Consider the following 23,185-nt stretch of genomic DNA (forward strand, 5'->3'; position numbering starts at 1 on the left):
GGCAATAAACCAATGGGTTGATTTTTTCAAACCACAATATGCTTCAGTCTCGCGAGAAGGTGAGCACCCACCCCCTCCGGCCATTCATTTTCATACGCAGGTGTTCACGATCAAATATGTAAATCTAGCATTAGACTGTATAACCAGGGGCCGTGCCCCCGGGATGGACGGGATACCTGCGGATGTATTTTTAACTGATAGATCATCCTGGTGTCAGTACTTTCAATACCTAGCAAATTCTATAGCTATGGGGGCGCCCGTACCCCCCTCATGGAAAGGGGCTGAAATAATCCCAGTTTTCAAAAAAGGGGACAAATCGTTACCCAGTAACTATAGACCTATCAGTCTCATAGATTCTGCCCAGAAACTGATAGGTCGATTAGTACAAAATAAACTACATACCTGGATTGAAGAAAACAACATTTTGTCCCCATTTCAGGCTGGGTTTAGACCATGTACTAGTTCGGTTGACCAGGTATTTTACTTTCTAGCACTTTATTGGAGGAATGTAAAGCTAACTAATGGGACCCTTTATGCGGTTTTTATAGACTTAAAATCCGCATTTGATTTAGTGCCTCGCACCAAACTATGGAGGGTTCTCGACGAAGCAGGGATAGCTCCAGAACTGCTAACATTACTCGTCCGCTTGCACGAGAACAATTATGCACGAATTAGGTGGGGAACGCAGGGGGAGGTTACTGACACATTCCCTGTAGAGCGTGGTGTTCGGCAGGGATGTGTCTTGGCACCCACGTTGTTCTCCCTGTTTATCAATGGCATTGTAGAATATCTGAGCCGTTCCCCCACAGACGCTCCTGTATTGGCTGGGACTCGCGTGCCTGTCCTCATGTTCGCGGACGACACACTGATAGTCTCACGGACACCTAGTGGCCTGCAGAAGGCGCTAACTGCATTCGGTGATTTTTGTCGAGAACGTGGTCTTGAAATAAACACCTCAAAAACAAAGTTTATGTGCTTAAACAAGAGAAATTTTTTTAGAGGTGTTATTAAATTCAACGGCACCCCACTGGAGCAAGTAGAGGCATTTACATACCTAGGGATATCCCTCCAGAACAATATGAAGTGGACAAACCATATTGATATGGCTGCCCTAAAATTTCACCAGTTAGCGGGAGCAATTGTTTCGAAATATAAATTATCCTTGACTAAACCTATCACTCCAGCCTTAGAGATTTACAATATGAAGGCTATTAGTGCTGTATTATATGGATCGGAATTATGGGGCTTTGGCAACCTGAAACAACTAAGTTTAGCTGAAAATAAGTTCTTACGTTGCTTAACGGGAGTTCCCCGAAGTACCCCAATGATTCCATTAGCATATGATCTTGGTAGGAAAAGAGTTGAGGATTTGGCACGATTGCGCCCACTCCTTTATTGGCGACGCATCATGGTCACACCGGAACTTGCGCACTATGCTACCGCCCTAAAAGACATTATTAGGGCTGACCATTTTCACTCTATAGCATGGCTTAAAGAAATCAGAGACTTGTTAATAAAACTAGACCTGGGGCATCTATGGAATGATCCAAATGGGTTAAAATTTCCTCCAAAACCTGTACTCAAAAAAATGTACTGGGACATGACTTTAACATCTGCTTTTAACACTGGCCAGAATGCCAATCTAACAGGACGATACCTCGACATTAAATGTATTCCATCTTGTGAGGCATTTTGGGATTATATAGAGAGGCCTTCTGATAGAAAACTGTATTTTCAGTTTAGAATTGGGTCTCTCCCTGTTAAAGCATTCACCCAAAATTGGTTACCTAATCATGATAATTGTTGTCCTCACTGTCGAGATTTGATCGAAGATGCTGGCCATCTATTGTTTGTCTGTCCATTGTATGTTATTCCACGTCGTAGGTGGATAAAACCAGTATGTTTAAATTTGGGAATACGTAGATACAAGGATGCCCTAAGGATACTCGAATCTGATTGCACTCCATGCTTGGTTATTGCTGTAGCAAAATTCTTGGGGTGGGCCTGGGTAATACGTTCGCGTACCCTAAAAATGCTAGAAGCTGGATAATGAGTATCTGACACTAAGGTTATTGTTCTACTTTTATTACAAAGGTTTGTTTTAAATTGATGGTATTAATTCATCGGAACTATTCGCCAGCATTATGGTTTAATGTAATTTTAAAAATTGTACATTGTTTTTAAACATAGTATTTATATTTATTGTTAGGATGTAAACATGCTTTTATGACATGCTGTCGAATAAAGCTTTGAAATTTGATTTGAAATAATGCTAATTTTGTTTTTCACTATTGCCAAAACTATCTCTCCCATAGGTTATCATTGGAGCTGCCTTGTAACCTCTTACAAGTGTAACTTCTAACAAGAAAGAGATGGTGATTTGGAGTTTGGGTTACCTGAACACACGGTTTAAAAAATACATCTTTTAGTGAAGTTGTTTTTTAATTCTGGATTTGAAAATGCCACTTTTAGAAAGTAGACATTAACTTGCTTTACCATTCTGTGCCTCTGCCTACCTGTGGAGTTCATATCTGGTTTAGACTGACAGTTTGGCAGTAGTGCATTCACTCTAAACAGTCACACAAAGGAAGCTGAGATGCGCCCTGGACATCCTGATTGCCCATCACCAGGCTGATGGATCTTCCTCATCTAGAGTGGTGGGAGGAGTTGTCACTGACACCTAAATAGGGCTGTACCTGTCCTCACACAAAGCTGTCCCCATCCCCCTGTAGTGTGTCTGAGTCAGGTCAGGCAAAGGCATGGTTTTGTGCACTATAGAGACTTTCCTTTGAAGTATGCCTACTTCAAAAGCAGAAACTGGTTGTACCTGGCATCACACAAAGCTGTCTCCACACCCCAGTAGTGCGTCTGGAACCAGGTCAGGGAAAGTCAGGGTCTTGTGCACTATTGAGACTTTCCTTTGAAGTGTGCCTACTTCAAAGGCAGAAACTGATATCACCAGAGCCGTGGCACCATAACTTCCGAACACTTCTGTACTCAGAGGACATTCTGCCAAGAAGAAGAGCTGGATAAGCTGTCTGCAGGCGCTACCACTTTACTGTGTGCTTTGATGTGTTAGCCGGCTGCTTGCTGCTTTTGTCTTGGGCAGTGAAATGACTGGACTTTGCTTTCTACATCCTACTTGCCAAGGTTCTTCAAGGACTTGTGTTGCTTGCCTCTTGTTAAAAAGTCTCAGGGCCATCAAAGACTTTATCTGCAGCCCCTGAATTCCTCTAGTCAGAGGTCAGGGAAAGTCAGGGTCTTGTGCTCTATCAAGACTTTCCTTTGAAGTGTGACTTCATCAAAGGCAGAAACTGGTATAACCAGAGCCTTGGCACCATAACTTCAGAACACTCCAGGACTCAGAGGACATTCTGCCAAGAAGAAGAGCTGAATAAGCTGTCAGGAGGGGCTACCACTTTACTGCGCCTGTTTTCGTCTTTAATTTTGATGATTTCCAGATACTTTGTAATAAAAGTGATGCATCCATAGTTTCCTATGGACTGAACTATTTTGAACCTCTTCTAAAGTGATATCTTTGCTTGTGTATTTTGGATGTATGTCGTTAGGGTCTTGTTTTTATTAAGATTAATATTGGTTATTTTCTAAACTGGTGTGGTGTTCTTTTGCTGTGTTTTCACTGTGTTACTGTATATCTATGAACAAATGCTTCAAACATTGCCCCTGAGATATGCTTGACAGCTCGTATTAAGCTACCAAGGAGGTGAGCAGGGGTTATCTTGGGTGTGTAACTCCCCTACCCTGACTAGGAAAGGGGCCTCTACTAGGACATGGTGCAATCCACTGCTAACTGGAGACCCCCATTTCTAACAGTATTCAAGGCAATTTTTTGTTTACGTGAATTCATATTACAACATGAAATATATATGACATTACTATTGGAGTCCTTTACAATCATAAACGTTAAAATTATATTTAGAACCAAGGGAACATTATGTGAATATTTTACAATATTTCAATATCAAATTAGCATTTTTTATCTCTGAACTATCAATTAAACTTTCCTTATAAACATTTATTCATAAATAAAGTGGACATTGTCCTATACAAATTTCATTAATATAGTGGTTTCCCTCCAAGAATTTCTCAGGAACATGCATTTCAAAAGACCCAAACTCAAGTTAACACATTTATACAGACACCAAATGGACAAAGCAAAATTAAGCTTCCTCTGCAGTGAGAATTTCTTAAGTAGAGGCATATAGGTGCTACTATCATTAAGCATTTTAAAAGTATAAAGGCTTAATGTAATGGAGAAATGACACTAGAATGAGAAAAAAGAATGATTGAAAAAGTATGGTCGATGGTCAGTCAATATGATGGTTAATCAAAGGCCTTGAATATGAGTAGTCAGAGTTTTCGAACCCGGGCTCAAACCTCCGTTTTTTGCAGTAAGGGGAAGTTCGAGTTGCATAGAGTTTACCATACCTGGTAAACACTGGATGACACAAAGTTTGAACCCTTTGTTTTGGTAGGTCGAACCTGCTGCAATTTAAAAGGGTGAAAGAGTATGTAATTTACTATTATATACGAATGTAGGTGCTGTTAAGCACCAACATTCGTATTATTCTTCAATAATTTGGGAATAGGCGCAATTTATTGGGCAAGATCAATTCTGAATAGCTGGGCGTTGGATTTTATTCAGTGCAATTAATATCAGCCTCCCTCTACAGCAGTCCTAACTAGGGCATAGATGCCTTCTTTCAGGTCCTCCTGTTTAGCATAATAGCAACAGCAATAACTGTTTAATCATATTGACAGTGTCCATGTTGAAATGAAATCTACACATAAACTGAGTGTTTGACCAAAACATATTCATACCTCTTTCACTAGCATCATCCACCAAGATTATCTCAGATAATAAATAGTGTGGGGAACGATTTATAACACTATGAACAGTTCGAAGAAGGGTGCTCCAAGCTTCATTGTGAAACACAATAACAATACTGGTATTTGGAAGTTCATCTGAGTACACTTTTGTCTTGCATCTGCAAAAAGAAAAAAACAACTGTATGAGACAATGAGATCTATTATATTTAAATATTAATTCTAAAACAGTAGACTGTGTCAAATTTTACGATTGTATAACTGGCAAAGGAACCCTTCATTTTGCAGTGAGATCCATAAGTTAATGTGTGTTGAATCTTGGAACTGGGCTTTATAATTTGCTTTCTTGAAAGGTGTAGAACACCAATTACTGATGAATCCACCTTTAGCAGGAGTCCAAACACTGATCCATACTAGAAATTGGAGACAACAAATACTCATAACATACACCATAGAAACTGAAATCAATATAATTTATTTAAGAGTTTCAGAAAGTTATGCATATCGCGTTTTTTGTTTTACATTACGGCACTCCATGAGTAATAATGTACTGTACTGTGACATCAAGGCACGCTAAAGTCAAATTGGAACAGCAGAGCCCATATTTGTTAATATGAGAGAAAATATACTGATTCACAAATGTAAATATACATGTGGATATTTACTCATGTGCAGATCTACTCCAGCACCTAGGTGTAACCTTTCAAGTTTTTTGCGATTTACAATTACTGATTGGAGAGTTACACTTAGGGGCTCATTACGATGTCGGCCGTCAAGGCTCCTCCCAACAGTTGGAATCTCCTCAACTGCATTGGAGCCCTTCCAACCGATTCCGTCAGTTTGCATTCGACCGCCTGATTATGATGTTCGGTGTTGGAATGTAAACCGCACAGTCATTTTGAATCGGTTCAGAGCGACTTGCGGAGTACTCCTGTCACTCGGAACCGCATTGTACACCCCTATGGACAGTGTTTCTATCATCGGGATTATAATGCTGATTTCCAACAGCCTTTCCACATCAACCTGTCTGACTCAGAAAGGCTGTCGTAAAGAGGCTTGGGGGGCCCATGTGCTGGCTCCTTTGTCCCTGCTGCCTACCGTTGGTGCCCGAGCTGAAACCCTGCACTGTGTAGCAGGCACAATGGGGTGCCTGCGACAGGGTGCATGGTATTCCTCACACACCCCATTACCCTATAGGAGCCTGTGTTACGGCCGGTTGTCGGGCATAACACGAGCTTCCATTGGGAAAAATGGGACTCCAACCGAACAGTGTTTGGTCGCATCGTAATCCGGCGGTCAGAACCGCCGACCGCATGTCGTCCTCCTGCATCCGAGACGGTGTCAGGTGGAGGCTTTCGGCCCGACATCAGAATGAGCCCCTTGGTTTAGACTTTCATGTCTCCACCCCATTGAGAAAGGGGGTGGAGCCTCCTTCAACAGAATTTAAAAGTGTAAAATATCTACTAGTAACTGTTCACCTATTGGTGGACAGCCATACCACTGGGTGGGGATCATCCTATCGGAAAGAATACAGACATTTTATTAAAAATATTTAAAAATGTTTAATTATGTAACATCAATATAAAATAATGTTAATATTAAAAAACCTGGAACTCACGAAATAAAATGACACAGCTCATTAACCCATTAAATTAAGTGCGCATTAAATAAGATAATAATGTTCATTTATATATATTAATTTGTAAACAATAAATTAAAAGCGACCTACCCTCACTAACATGTTTGTTTTAATTTCATTTTCATTTTTAATGAACTACTTAAAAGCTATGGGCCCGATTCACAGAACTAACTTAAGACAAAATCCTAAACTTACTACCATTTTGGTATTCACAGAAGGCACTTACTCTTTTTGGTATTCACAGAAGGCACTTACTCATTTCGGTATTCACAGAAGTTAGGAGTCCTAACTTTAGGACTCCTAAATGCCTTCTGTGAATACCGAAAGTCTTAAAGTTAGGATTTTTCTCAGTTTAGGAGTCCTAAAGTCAGGACTACTATCTTTACTACTCCTAAACTGAGAAAAATCCTAACTTTTAGACTTTCGGTATTCACAGAAGGCATTTAGGAGTCCTAACTTTACTACTCCTAAACTGAGAAAAATCCTAACTTTAAGACTTTCGGTATTCACAGAAGGCATTTTGGACTCCTAACTTCTGTGAATACCGAAATGAGTAAGTGCCTTCTGTGAATACCAAAAAGAGTAAGTGCCTTCTGTGAATACCAAAATTGTAGTAAGTTTAGGATTTTGTCTTAAGTTAGTTCTGTGAATCGGGCCCTCTGTATTTAATTAATGTAACCATTTGTTAAAACATTTTTAAAATAAGTTTATCTTTAATAATAAAATATTACACATACGTTCTATCAAATTATATGCATATATGCATAAATATGTATATTTTCAATAAAAAGCATAGGTCAAAGGGCAGCTATGCATGAGAAAAGTGGTAGCATTTTAATGTAGATTAAACACAACAGGGAAATTTGTTAGTTATGTGTAACCAATATAATTATAGTATGCAAATATCACTTTAACCAGAGCATATAGAGACACCTACAAAAATCTACTCTGGGTATAGAATATGAAAATAACAGAGATTTTTCACACAAAATAATTGCTTCAGCATGTCGTAGTGGCAGATGTGCCTAAGTAGTATGATATGCTAATTGAAACAACAAACAATATGAAGCACATGTAGCTTCACTAATGGATTGTTTTGTGGATACTTTGGTTGGTTACCTGCACTGGCCACAAGAAGAAACTAGGCCTTTGAGGAATTTAACTACAAAGGGGTATTAGAAGCAAATTTCAGTAATTATGCATCACTCCTGCTTGTGTAATTTAGTGGACAAAATCCTACTCCGAGATCCCATTTAGCACTATTCCTGCATCCTCGCTTCAATTTTGGACGTGAGGGTGCATTTTGCCATAAGAAAATAATGCTAAATCAGGGTGTGGCCAACCGTCAAGCATGGTAGATGCCTCATTTGCGGCTCCTTTATCAGCCCAAGCTTATCTGCTGACATCAGCAGGGGGAAACCGGCATACTTGCTGACATTGGTCTCAGAATGTTTCCCTGACTGAAATTAACTGGATGGTGGGCTAAATAACCTGGAGGAGGGCTTGTGGGGCATGCTAGCAGGGGAGGCAGACTGTTCATGGTGGCTCCGAGGCAGCGGCTCAGTCAGGCTACAATGACGAGATGTGCCCCAGCCTACATTTGGGAGTGAGGTTGTGAAGTATGCGGTTGAAGCAATATAGGCATGAGCGCCAGGAGGCCAACACAACTGTCTTGGAGCTTCGGCATGAGAAGGAGCAACAGACCTAGGGAGGCTGCACATTGATTGTGGGTGTCTGCAAGGTGATGTCCTCCCCCATCCTTGGCTCTGTGGCCTCCCCCGGAGTGAAGTGTGGACCTCCTCCGACTTGGGTGGGATTATTGCATCCTGAGTCCTCTGAAGGGGTGAGCGCGCCGCTACCACCTGGCATCCTCCCTTCTGATGCTCCCCTCCAACTAGATACCATAGGAATGGTGGGCCACTATCTGCTAGTTATAAAAAGGGAGGACTTTAGAACACCCTCATCTGGACTCCTCAAAAGGCACACCTCTCTGACAGATGAAGCCAAGGCCTGCAAATTGAAGGATGGGACACCACACGACACAATACCAGTTATCCCTGCTGACCAACAGCTTCTCATGCTTGCTTGGGCATGGGGAAAATCTCTGTCTGAGCTAGAACCAGGCAACTGGTGAGCTGTCTCACTTGGAGTGATACTCCCTGTATTGGATTGCCTGTGCCTTGCTATCACCATAAGTTTCCTCCAATGGGGGAATATAGATCTACTGAGATCCCTACCCAGGGAACTGAACACATGGATACCCCCGGCTCCAACAGTGATCTCACTCACAAGACCCCTAGCAACTACTGACTTGAACCCTTATACAGGCTAAGTAGACTGTATTCTGGAGGCCATAGAGGGTTCCCAAGCTGCTCACAGTTTCCGCAGTCCTCACCCTGCTTCACGATAAGGGTAACGTTGGGCTCTCTGGTGAATTTCCTTGGAGGGAATTCGCTTGAAAATGTCTTTCTTTTTCTTCCTTCTTTTTCTCCTAAGGTCTTCTATTTCTCTTAGCACTAGGGAATTCTGTTACCTTGCATGTCTCTCTTCTTCCCAGACTTGTGCATATCTGATGTATTGTCCTTTATTTCCTTATGGTTTAATCTTCATGGCCTATCAATATGATCTTTATATTTCACAAAATAGGGTTGTTTTACTCTCTTATTGTTGTTAACTTCAGGGATCAATGGGTGGGAGAAATTTGTATGTGGGATTGGGTCGTAAGCATGGGTGGTGGCGGTGAGGGAGATCTACGTTTTTTATTGCAGTATCTATTCTAATGTGCTTTACAAGCATGCAACAGTGTGCACATGCATTACTTACGGTTGCCATCCTCTCAGACAGACACACAGAACTTGTCACCATTTCAGAATGGCATGCTATATGGACACCTCACAAGGAGTGGCAGGACTAACTTATAAGCTGCTGACGTGAATGTGTGTGGCCTGCGTGATCCACGCAAATGCAGACATATACTGGGTTATCCAGAATTCCACGATGTCCACATAGCCATGTTGCAAGAAACGTGTCTGAATCCCAGAGCCTCACCCTCTTGTGCAGGGAAATGGGAAGCCCACAGATGCTTTGCATCATTTTCTACCTACACCAGGGGGGTTGCCATTCTAATTAGACCCACCGTTCATTATCAGCTAGCTGGCTCCCTTCGTGACCCAGAGGGCTGCTACTGTATTATGTGGGGGCATATAGCCACACACTCTGTCACTCTAGTAAACTGTCACGGTCCTAACTTAGATGACCCCACATTCTTTGATAAACTTTGGGGACTAGTGATAGATGTAGGGTCCACTTATGTTATTTGCGGTGGGGATTTTAATGTGGTGCTGAACCCCAGCATAGATCAATCCCATAGTCCCCTTGTCCACCCGACCAAGGAGGGAAGACACTTGACAGACATTATGACTGAATGGCAGTTATTTGATGCATGGAGAACTCTACACCCTACATGAAAAGAAGGCACATGCCATTCTTTGGCACATTCCAGCTGGTCTCACATTAATTATTGGTTGTTATCGAAAGGGCTGTGTACATGGCTAGTTGGTGCAACCCATCTCACGCGCACATACTCTGATCATTCCCCTGTGCTGATATAACTATGTCCCTCGGGTATGATCTCCCTACTCAGATCATGGCGCCTCCAGCTCACTACCCTCCTAGATGATAGCTTCCGTGAGACAATAAGAAAGGAAGCACATGACTTCACCCCCATAAACCTAGAGACTGTCCGCATTGTCATGTGTCTGGAAAGCATTTAAAGTCACCATATGAGGTGTGTGCGTTGCACAGGAGGGGGCGTCCTGCGAGTCATTAGAGAATCGCTTCGGAAATTTGATGAGGCTAGTTAATCAATGGACACTCAAACTGCTGTAAACTCAATTGGAGGGAGGAAGGTGAGACTCCGTGAGCTAGTAATGGAATTTCACTCTGTAGCAGACCGCAAGCTTCTATTTCGATCCCTATACTACAGTGCCAGAGCATTTGGGGAGGGTGAGCGGCCTGGAAGGGCCCTAGCTGAGGTCACACGATCCCCCAGATATTCTAATTATATTTTTGGTGTCACAGATGCAAAAGGTACCTTGCACACAGACTCGGAAAGGTATTCTTCATACGTTCTTGAAATACTACTCCACCCTATACTTCACACCTAAGAAACACTCTGACAACATCTCGCTAAAATTTGAAGACATCACCCTGGGCTGGCTTAGTGACACCCATAGGGAATTTTTGGCGGCTGATATCGAGGAAGACGAAATTTGGGCAGCCATAATGGAATTGAGCAATGGTCGGGTGCCAGGCGCTGATGGGCTACCAGCTAACTTCTACAAATGCTATGCCTTTATATTAGTCCCTATCCTAAAAACAGTGTATGTGGAGGCAAAACTACCCAGTATACTTTCGCAAACAGTGTGGGAGGCTTCGATTATAACACTGCTTAAACCGGGAAAATATACCACCACCAGTGGCGCTTACAGGCCATTATCTCTAATTAATTGTGACGTGAAAATATTGTTAAAGGTTTTGGCTGATGGGGAGATTGGTATTACCAGATCAAGCAGGTTTTATACCTGGGAGAACCACCTCCCATAACCTTCGGACAATCTTTGCATTGTTGCAAGATTTGGATCCTGAAATGGCGGTGGTTGCGGTTTTCCTAGACACGACCAAAGCTTTTGACTCGCTGGGGTGGGACTATATGTTTGAGGTACTACTGAGAAAGGGACTCCCTCCACCATTCCTGGCTTGAATTATGTTACTTTATAGCCACGGTTCAGGTAAATTGAGAGTATTTCAAATAGTTTCTGATCACACGCTGTACCAGACAAGGGTGCCCTTTATTGCCCCTCCTATTCGCTCTGGCTATCGAGCCCTTGGCGTACAACCTCAGGCAATATCACAAGGGCTGCGCACTACGTTATCCATCCAGACAAATATTAATGGCACTATAAGCCAACGAGGTCATCCTTTATATGTGACCTCCACACTAACTTAAATCCTGTAATCCGAGAGTTTATCAGATTTGGGGAGATATCTGGCATAAATATTAACTGGGAAAAACCCCACTTGTTCCCTCTTACTCTTCATACATCCCAATTCTCATTAGGTTACCGACTATCCTGGTGTGCCTCGGAGATAAAATACTTGGGAGTGGTTATCTCCAGAGACAGGGAAGAAAAGTTGTGAGCATGCCATGATGTCCATCACCAACTCAATTACCAGATTGATCTCACTCCTCTGTCGCTAGCTGTCCGGCTATATTTAGCTAATACTACCTAAGCTACTTTATCACTTTCTCAACATATCACCCAGGATGGTCTTTTTTTCATACACTCCAAACCCAGCTGGTCAGGCTTGCATGGGGAGGTAAGCAACCCAGAGTGTGCTGCACTGCACTTCGCGTGGTGGCTTTGAGGCCCCAGACATGGAACTATATATCCTGTGCGCACAGGCCTACTACGTGCACTATTGGTTCCGCTCCCCACTGTTTATGCCTCACTTAGCTGGGGAGCAGGGATATATGGCCCTCATGCCTACCACATCCTATCTTGGAGCCAAGGACCATGGGGAGGGGTACACACACTCTACAGTTGCCTGCACCAATCTCGCATGGCGCCAACTTGTCAATAAAATGGACAAACCTGTTCTGTATTCACCATCAATATCTATACAACACAACCAGTTACTCCTGGTCCCTCATGAAAAGCTCTGCCAAAATATACACAGCAAGAGTGGAATTAATAACTGGGGAGACCTAAATTATGAAGGTTCCTTTAAGGATCTAGACACTTTACTCCAAAGTGAAGGCGCTACACCAATGGACACCTTTATATATATACATATATATATAAGGCTTAGACAAGAAGCTAGGGCCAACATCCCTGACTTTCCTCAAAAACCCTCCACATTAGACACTTTGCATGCCTTGATGCAAGCGACTACAATGGCACACGCAGTGTCTAGGCTGTACCATGCTGCTGAAGGAAAGAGATCTGCTATGGGTGACAACTATAGAAGGCGATGGGATCAGGAGCTTAGCACCCCACTCACTGATCAGAAATGGATATTTTCTTGACAGCAAATGGGACGGATAACAGCCAATGGCCAGCTATGCATAATCAATTTCAAGTTTCTACACCTGGTTTATTATACGCCGGAGAGCGTTGAGATCAAATGACAGATGCGATAAATGTGGACAGGGGGGGGCCGGGATTTCTGCACCTTGCATGGCAATGTGTTTTGATCTATGCATACTGAGTTAAAGTGACAACCTCCCTCTCCAGAATGGTGGGTACTACTGTCCCTCTTTCGCCAGTTATAACACTTTTAGGCCACACTGAAGAGCTACCAAGCACACACAGAAAATTCCTGTCACTAGGATTCCTCCTGGCAAAATGCAGGGTAGCTTGCAGATGGGGTCGAGGCCAGGCACCCAAGTAAAACAAAAAGAGTGGCTAAACGATCTTATATACTGTAAAGATCAGCTCACAACATATGCTGAAATACTGCCCCCTCCTCTCGTCCAGTGGACATCTAGGACCGATGACCCCCTTCTGTCTTATTTGAGGACACTTTCGGACTAACAGCCTACGGAGGGGGAGAATGGAATCCCGGAGCCCAAATCGCGTAAAGTGTAACTGCAGGGCCAAAAGGGAGATGAACAACGAGCACGCTAACGCTACACACAAATTGATATGCCTTTCAGGATGTCATATAAGGTAGATGTTATTGCAATGCATGGTATAAGACGAGGAATGTATCATGAGAGCATGTCTAAACACTTTAGCAGATTGTTCTTACAGCGAACAATGGGTCTAGTGCTGTTCTGCAGAAATTAGTGTATTTACTTAAATGTATGACAGTTGTATTATTTGGTAACATGTATATGGCTACTGCAATTTTGTTTGGAAAGCAAAAACAATGAAGAGATTTTTTTTTAAAAGTGCAAGCTTAGTGAAAAATTCCTCACCAATGACATAGCAATAGCAGCACTGTCTCCACAAGTTTAAGAATATGGGTGAGGAAATGTGCGACTGCCAACAGAACGATATCCCATCCTGGAAAATTGAGCCAAAGATTCAGAGGGTCATTCTAGACGCGAAAACCTCTGCATAGTTGGCCTCCTCGAGCACAGAAAAGGAATGTATTCCACCACATTTATTGAACACTGGTTGCAGACGAATCTGTCTCCAGTGGGTCTATTAGCATGCTTTGTATTGGAGCAGGCCCAAAGTGTACACACACAGCGACTCTCTGTGGGAGCACTGCAGCGGCCCATCCTGGCTAGGATCATGAACTATGGCAATTGCGATCTCTTGTTTCAGGCTTCCCACTCCAAGGGCTTAATTACAGTTGATGACTCTATGGTGATCTTTCCTGATTTCACCCTATTGGTGCAGAAGTGACCTGTGGATAAAATATTCATTAATGTTCCCAGCTAAACTAGAAATTATGACTGCGAAACACACAACTTTCTTTATTGAACCTGAGAGGACTGTGGACTGGCTGGACCGCTACTAATGGGATCCAAGTGCTTGCCCGACCATGCCCAGATATGACCGGACACAGAGTAAGCCTAAGGTGCCGAGGGTGGTGTGGGTGCTTTACTGTGGCACCCTCGAGGTACCTGGCCAGATAGAGTAGAAGATCGGCGCTCCAGATGGCAGCTTCCTCAGGGGAGATGAGGACCTCATAGCACTGTCATATCATAAGAAAGAACAGGAGTCCCCAAAGCTAGAATAGTGTTAGACTTGGCATCTTTTGGAGTGTTTCCCCTGAGTTTTTGCTTTCTGATCTCCCGGTTTTGACTGTTTTTGCTGGTGAAATGATTCTGCGCACTTTTCTCACTGCTGATCAGTGGTAAAGCGCAAGTGCTCCTGTAATAAAATGTGTTATGGATTGGTGTTTCCATGATTGGACTATTTGATTTATGTGTCAGTCCCTAGTAAAGTGCACTGCGAGTGCCAGGGCCAATAAATCAAATGCTGTTGGTTGGTTGCAGCACTGGATTGTGCCACCCACGCAAACAGCCCGTAAAGTGTAACTCGGGCCTGCCATTGCAGAGCCTGTGTGCAGTCTGGGACTGCCATATCGGCTTGGTAAGTGCACCCACTTGCCAGTCCCTAAACCTTCCCTTTTCTACATGTTAGTCACCCCTAAGGTAGGCCCAAGGTACCCCTGTGGGCAGGGTGCATTGTATGTGAAAGGCAGGAAATGCCTGGTGTGTGTGCATGTCCTGATAGTGAATTACCGCCAATTTCATTTTTCACTATTGCAAGCCTATCTTTTCCCATAGGCCAGAATGGGCAGTTTGATTATAACATCTTATAATCCTAACTGACCCAGGGAACATGGTAGAAAAACGAATTTAGTATGCCTGAACTCGGAATGATAAAATACATCTTTTAGTGAAACTGGTTTTAATATTCTGTGTTTGAAAATACCACTTTTAGAAAGTAGGTATTTTCTTGCATACCCATCCAGCCTGCCTCTGCTAAGTTGTGTATTGCATGTCTGGTTTCTGAGTGACAGGAGCTGGGGTGGCTCCAGGAGGCAGGGTGAGTCTGCACAGGGCTGAATAGACCTATCTGCATGTAGAGTGGTGGGAGGAGTAGCACATGGGCCTGAATAGGGCTGTGCCTGCCTTCCAGAATGCTGGCTCCACCTCCTGTGGTGCGTCTGATGACCCTGGCCCACACTGACAAAGGAAGAAGGTGCACGCTGGCAGAATGCACCCCGAACAGGTTTAATTAGGTACTGGTTTGAACTAGGTACAGGACCCTCTGCCTTCAGAGGACAAAGGATTTGCTAGTATAAATATTGGGGCCCAGAGCCCTCGATTTCAAAACTCCTTTGGATCAAGAAGACTGCCAAGAAGAAGAGCTGGAGAAGCTGTGAGGAGGAACTACCACTTTGCTGTGTGCTTTGCTGTGTTTGCCTGCAGTGGCTGCTTCTGTTTTGGGCAGTGAAAGGACTGGACTGAACTTTCTGCAATCTACTTTTGTGAGTTTCTCCCAGGGCTTGAGGTACAGCTTGCCTCCTGTTCAAGAAGTCTCAGGAACAGTAAAGACTTCAAGCTCTTCTGCCCTAAGCACTGGGGACTGTGTATCTTGTGCTGCAACAGAAGAAAAACAACCCGACGACATCAACGACGACGCTGCCGACTCCATGTTCTGATGGCACCGTAGAGGGCACCGCGACATGCCGCACCGCGACCCTGGTCTCACCCACGACGCCTGCGGATGCCGCCACCAAGCTGCTGCTCGCACCGCGACCTGAGGGCACCGCACTCCGCACTGTCTCGCTTCACGATGACACCTTTGCATCCCCGACGACGACACTCCATGCCAGAATCATCGCTGCTGCTTGCACCGTGGTTCGAGGGCACCGCTGGTAAAGTTACACGACGCATAGCCCTCATCCCGCACCGAATCCTTGGCCTACCGATGCCAGTGCCATCGACTCCAGTTCGTCAGCCAATGACAGCACTTCAGGAACGACAACGCCACTGCTTGCACCGTGACCTGCCAGCACCGTGACGAGCACTGCCTTCATCTCACACCGCGACCCTGGTCTCACCGGCGACGTCATTTGACGCTGCCACTGCTCACACCGCGACCTGAGGGCACCACACGCCACACCTCTGCACTTCGCACCGCAGCAACCGATGCCTGCCGACGCCAGTGCTCCTGACTTCAACAAAGAGGAGTTTGATCTGCAATGCGTGTGACTTCGAGGGCCCCGACGACTCCTGCACCGACCTCCGGAACTGATGTCTGCGGACGCCGTGTGTTCGGAAGCTCAACGAGAGGTCATCGACGCCCTGCATTTCTGAAAGGTACTGTTTGCGGGTCTTCCCGAAACCGCAGCTGGCCCGCGACGCCACGGTCAGCCAGAACTGTTTGGATTTGTTTGCTCACAACGCCATGATAGCCCCGGACGGAGCTATCTACATCAAGGAATTGTTTTACCAAGTTATTTTGCTAACTGAAGATTTTTAAGTACTGTATTGTGGATTTTTATCGTTTTGGTCTTATCTTAAGTATATAAAAATATTGGATATTTTTCTAAACTGGTGTGGTGTCCTTTTGTAGTGCTTACACTGTATTACTTTTGGTTATGTGCAAATGCTTTACACACTCCTTCTAAGATAAGCCTGACCGCTTGTGCCAAGCTACCAAGGGGGTGAGCAGGGGTTATTTTAGGAGTGTAACTCCCTTACTCTGACTAGGAAGACGGGTCCATATTTGGACAAAGGTGCAAGCCCTTGCCAACTAGAGACCCCATTTCTAACATGTAGATTGGGATTGACTGCCTAGTTTGACCCCACAAACTGTTGACAAGCTCCTCAAATGAGACCCGGCCTGAATGAAGGGGAATGTGACATGATCCTTCCTCATTTGTCCATGAAGTATTGCTCCTGTGACTAGCCTGAGGCCGTGCCCTTTGCCTCCTTGTTGGAGGATTTACAACATAAGCAAGTGGGTGACAGCGGGCACTGCCATTGCCGGGGTTTTTCACCAATGGGCTTTGCCTATTGGTCGAGATGCTCTGCAATAAATAGCTTGGACATGGTTCCCCTTGGCTACCACACCTATAGGACATGCTTGCTATAATAACTCTAATTTGCCTTTTGCCTCATTGTTTTCACCAGAACACCTACATTACAATGGGTTGTTTTCTGGAGTTAAATTGTTTAGGTCAGCATGTGTTTCTGTGCTTAACTGGGAGATTTTGGAAGGGCACTCTAAGTTCGAAGTTCAATAGGAGTACCACAATCACACATAATCAAATGCCTATAATACACTTACCCAGCATTAGTTTTCCCTTTCCCAAGCAGGGCTATCCCTTTTGCCCTGAGGGACACCAAGGTATTTGATGGGGCCAGTAGGCAGATATATTTTCACTGCACAGAATATTAGGGGGATGGGTAATCCAATTTAAGGTGACAAAACACATACGCAGCTGAAGTGGCACATGTTACCGTAGTGCCCCTTAATGGTATCATGGTAGGAAAAAAATGCAAAAGCCAATTTTACTATACGTCTTAGTCTCAATCAATCAATCACATAATTTGTAAAGCGAACTACATACCCGGGAGGGTTTCAAGGCGCTGGGGGGGGGAGGGGGAGGAGCTGTTAATGGTCGAAGAGCCAGGTCTTGAGTTGTCTCCTGAAGGTCAGCAGGTCTTCAGATTGTCGCAGGTAGAGGGGGAGGGTGTTCCAGGTCTTGGCGGCGCGATGGGAGAAAGATCTGCCTCCGGAAGTAGTTCTCCGGATGCGTGGGACTGTGGCCAGGGCGCGGTCAGCGGAGCGGAGTTTCCTGTTGGGTACGTAGAAGGAGAGTCGACTGTTGAGATAGGCTGGGCCGGTATTGTGGAGTGCCTTGTGTGCGTGGATCAGGAGCTTGAAGGAGATTCTTTTGTCGATGGGGAGCCAGTGCAGGTTCCTCAGGTGGGGGGTGATGTTGTCGCGGCGTGAGACGTTGAGGATCAGGCGTGCAGAGGCATTCTGGATTCTCTGTAGTCTGTTGATGAGCTTGGACGAGGCTCCAGCATAGAGGGCGTTTCCGTAGTCGAGTCTGCTGCTGACTAGGGCCTGGGTGACTGTTTTCCTTGTGTTTGTCGGGATCCATCTGTAGATCTTGCGGAGCATGCGCAGGGTGTTGAAACAGGTGGAGGAGACTGCGTTAACTTGTTTGGTCATGGAGAGTTTCGAGTCGAGGATGACTCCCAGGTTGCGTGCGTGGTCTGTGGCGGCCGGGGGGGGGCCCCAGAGATGTGGGCCACCAAGAGTTCTGAACCACAGAAAGGACCGTCCCTAGTTGTGTCTAAGAGATGCCCAATTTAGTGGGGGCAAATCACAAAAATTGACGGACTGGCATCACACACCACCAGGTGTCATGCTTCATCATCGCCCTCTAAAACCCGCGTTTGATAGAGGGCGGGCATACACCTGAAGACAGGGATGCACTTCTAAACTAAGTGGGGGCCCAAAAAAAAAGGAGTGAGTGAATTTAAAAACCATCATAGTATACCTGAACAATTTTTATTCTATGGGGTTACTATGTGGGATTAAAATATATAAGTGCGGTGAGTGGGGACCTTATCATCCCGTCGCCGCTGTGAATCAGTGATTGTTAATAGGGGGTCAACATGTTTCTGCCTGTATTGTCCACATGGGTACGTGGCATTCGTCAGGACCTTAAATATTGGGCTCCAATCTTACCACTGGGGGCGTAGGCCTATAGCCAGCTGCCACCTGTTTAGAGAAACCTGTAAGAGAGAGGGGGTGAGACAAATATATAATACTGTAAGTCGTTGTTCTGATTTCTTCTTCCAACAGGTTAAAACTATAGTAGACCAAGCACGCCCTGATGGTTTTTTCTGCTAACTAATTCAGTATCTTTGATATACCTTCCCAACCAGTCTGGTTTTTAACCCTTTTGTCTTCATTCTTTATCGTCTCCCACCAGAATGTGGCCACAAGGATTTCCCCCCTACCCCTCCCATGGGGCAAATAGGTTTTTTCAATAGGGTAAGACTTCTATATTTGTTTCACATGAATGTCAGAGTGAACACAGATGCCTGACACTCATATACATTTTTCACCTTTTTCACTTTAGGAGAGAGCAGTAAGTATGGAGCGTGACTGTGACACATCAAGGTCTACTGAATGACAACCATTTTGAGTATTATATGTTTGTCTCACCCCCTCTCTCTTACAGGTTTCTCTAAACAGGTGGCAGCTGGCTATAGGCCTACGCCTCCAGTGGTAAGATTGGAGCCCAATATTTAAGGTCCTGACGAATGCCACGTACCCATGTGGACAATACAGGCAGAAACATGTTGACCCCCTATTAACAATCACTGATTCACAGCGGCGACGGGATGATAAGGTCCCCACTCACCGCACTTATATATTTTAATCCCACATAGTAACCCCATAGAATAAAAATTGTTCAGGTATACTAGGATGGTTTTTAAATTCACTCACTCACTCCTTTTTTTTTTTTTGGGCCCCCACTTAGTTTAGAAGTGCATCCCTGTCTTCAGGTGTATGCCCGCCCTCTATCAAATGCGGTTTTTAGAGGGCGAGGACTGGCAGATGATGAAGCATGACACCTGGTGGTGTGTGATGCCAGTCCGTCAATTTTTGTGATTTGCCCCCACTAAATTGGGCATCTCTTAGACACAACTAGGGACGGTCCTTTCTGTGGTTCATAGCTTTGGTTGGAGGCTGACCGTTCTCTAGTGCCCTAACGCCTCTAGTTCCCTCCCCGGGCCAGACCCTAGGTGTAACTGTGGTTCTTTGCTTTGTACAGCCTCTTGGCTGTGGGAACATTAACTAGGGCCTACTCCACAACTGGGAGTCTTTCGAGGACTGTATTGGATAAAAGCCAAACGTCCCATATACTATAATTACATTGGAAGTCCTTGGTGTAGCCACAATCCACCTCCTTAATAATGGAGACGGAAGTCATGTTTGACGAAGACACCTTTACAGAAATACTGAAAACCCCCTCACTACTGGCAGAAACAGTAGTAGCATGCACCGTAAAAAACTCTGACGAATGGGAAGCTCTCACAACCAAGAAGAAAGAACAGATAAGAACAGCTCTTCATGGAGCTTTTATGACAGAATACCTGAGGAAGAACACCGCTCCCAGGGGCCTGATAGTCACCAACGAACCCAGACTCTTTCTGAACAATAAAGAATTCAGGATCAACTGGTCCGGTATAGCCTGGAAATGTACCAAGGACTGGCTGGCGCTCATTATTAACACGGCAAGACAACTGGCAGATGCCCTTCTTTTTGAGATCCAGCAGAGCGAGAGTCGACTTAAAACGACTATTGATATCAAAATCTTTAAGAAAAAATTAGACGATATCAATAACGACCATCAAGAATACCGGAAATTCCTCACCCAGTCAAAGATTACCAAACTTCAAAAGGATGTCTTGAAATTCAATAGGGATACAGTCTACCCCCATACGACTGATGAGTACTACGACAAGGCTCCAGAACCCCAACCTACAAGGAGACGACAGCAGCAACAACGCCCCCATCCAACTCCCCTGAACTGGACTTTCAGTTCAGGAGATGAGCGCAGTACATCAGAAAGCGGCGAAGAAGACAATGGAGGTACTACCAACCAAGGTCAACAACAAAGACCGCACCATAACCAACAGATGTACGCCCCTCCAATGAATCCGTATGGATTTTGGCAGCAACCACCGTTCTATCCGCCGAACTTTGGCTATTATCCCGGCCCACAACCTTTTTTATCCAGGGGCAGGGGACGAGGCAGAGGAAAACAGAAACAATGGAGAGGACCAAGAGTACACTGGGAGGAAACCGCCGAAGACCAACTAGGCGCAGTAACAAGGAGCAGGGGCAAAGGCACAACAGCCTCAACGAGCAAACAGACACGAACATAGTGAACCTGAGTAATTACCAACTATCAGGACCTGAACAATCAGTACTACAGAAAGGTTTAGGCTTTGTACCCACTCCCCAAAATGATCCATTTACCCTACATACCGAACTGGCACATTTTTTTCAGAAAATCAGACTCAGGGCCTTCTTTGGAGACACTGAAATAAACAAACCGAAGGACGATGGACATACTGATCTAAGGAATAAATCTACCTTTTGTCCACCTATACAATCCATTCCATGCCAGGTTCTGGCTTTTGAACAGGCAGTATTGGCAGAAATTGAAAAGATCGATTTTCACAATCTAAAAGGCTTCCAAAACCTAAACCGGGAAGAAAAATCTGTGATGTCAAATCTCAAAACCAACAGAGACATCACGATTAAACCAGCGGATAATGGTGGGGCCACAGTGATCCTGGACATAAACGCATACGATCAAGAGTGCCTGAGACTATTAGCCGATGCAACCAGCTATGAGGTTTATCAGACGGACCCTACTGGACGCCTAATGACCAAAATAGAGTCCATCGTGGTAGAAGCCACCGCCAACAACTGGATTACACAACATGAAGCAGACTTCCTCATTAATGAGAACCCTAGGATGCCCAGGTTCTATACCCTGCCGAATATACATAAAAACAGGGTCCCACCACCAGGAAGTCCCATAGTCTCAGGGATCGGTTCCATACTAGAACCCCTATCCCAGTTCTGTGACTGGTTCCTGAGACCTATTTTCCAAAATTCAAGAACCTACCTACGGGACACCAAGGATGTTCTCTGTCTCCTACGTGACATACCTATCAATCATATGGAAGACACCCTGGTCACCATGGATATTGAAGCGCTATACACCAGTATACCACAGGAGTGCACTTTACAAGTGGTAGAGCAAATAATTCTAAACCAGGATTGGAACTATGTCACACCACAACACTTCATAATGGAATGCGCAGAACTGGCACTATGTGAGAACTTTTTTGAATTCAAGGACGTGATATACCACCAGATCAAAGGTACTTCAATGGGGAGCACATTCGCTCCCAGTCTGGCATGCCTCTACGTACACCAATTTGAGGAGGACCATATCTTTAAGGAAACCAACCCCTACCTTGATCAAATCAAAATGTGGAAGAGGTACATCGACGACGTTCTGATCGTCTGGAGGGGTACCAATGAAGAAGCACAATCATTCGTGGAATGGGTAAACAGCATTGATCCACATTTGAGATTCACACATACCATCGACAAAGAAAGAGCAATATTCCTGGACCTTGAAATCAACCTATCTTCAGAAGGCCTACGCACAAGAGTTCACAACAAAGCAACCGACAAAAACAGCCTTCTGCTTTTTGAAAGCTTCCGTCCCAAAGCCCAAAGACAAAACCTCCCGGTAGGGCAATTTCTGCGCATCCGCAGAAATTGTTCAGAAATTTTAGACTTTCATGAACAAGCAGACACCCTGGAAATGAAACTCAGAGCAAGAAACTACCCCAAAAAATTGGTCAAGAATGCCAAAAAAAGAGCTCGAAACAACAACCGGGCAGCTCTTTTAGAAAATACGCCAAAGGAGCCGGCCAACCGGATGGTGTGTGTCACCACCTTTACCCCAGCGTCAAACAAAATTCAGAACATTATTCAAAAGAAATGGCGCATATTAAACACCAGCGACAAAGTCTGGAGCCAACCCCTATTTGCGTACAAACGCAGTAGGAACATCAAGGATGAACTAGTCCATACAAAACCACCAGCCGCTACAGATGACAACCAACTGACACTATGGGGCCACCAACGACCAACTGGACATTACCCCTGTGGCGATTGCGTATCATGCCAATTCACGGCCACCACAAAAGAAGTGGACATAGGTACTGAGCGGCCATGGACTCAGAAGAACTTCTCTAACTGCAACACAGAAAATATAGTGTACCTACTCAAATGCCCTTGCCAACTCATGTATGTTGGCATGACTACTAGGCGTGTAAAGATCAGAATTAGTGAGCACCGGAGCACTATCAGAAGGAAGAAAGATAACACCAAATTAACAAAACACTTCCTTGAGAAAGAACACTCTGATAAGGATCTAAGATGGACGGTACTGGAAGTAGTACAGAAGCGCAATGGCTGCCTCTCACATGTCTTACATGTTAGAGAACAGCGCTGGGTGTTTCGCCTTGGGACATGGAAAAACGGATTGAACGATGATATCCCATGGCTACAAATGAAGTAACTTCCCTTAGCGCTCACTAAA

General features: G+C 44.6%; 1 protein-coding gene across 3 annotated transcripts in view; it reads right to left on the minus strand.

Moving 5' to 3' along the window:
- Positions 1-23,185, minus strand: part of GALNT13 (polypeptide N-acetylgalactosaminyltransferase 13) — a 1,132,509-nt gene that overhangs the window by 605,010 nt on the left and 504,314 nt on the right. For all 3 annotated transcript variants that reach the window (XM_085645529.1, XM_085645528.1, XM_085645527.1), the window contains exon 3: positions 4,843-5,009. In XM_085645529.1, coding sequence (XP_085501655.1) covers positions 4,843-5,009 — 167 coding nt within the window. The remainder of the gene's footprint in view (positions 1-4,842; positions 5,010-23,185) is intronic.

The sequence above is a fragment of the Triturus cristatus genome, chromosome 3_1 (assembly GCF_964204655.1).
Source record: "Triturus cristatus chromosome 3_1, aTriCri1.1, whole genome shotgun sequence".
NCBI classification, from domain to species: Eukaryota; Metazoa; Chordata; class Amphibia; order Caudata; family Salamandridae; genus Triturus; species Triturus cristatus.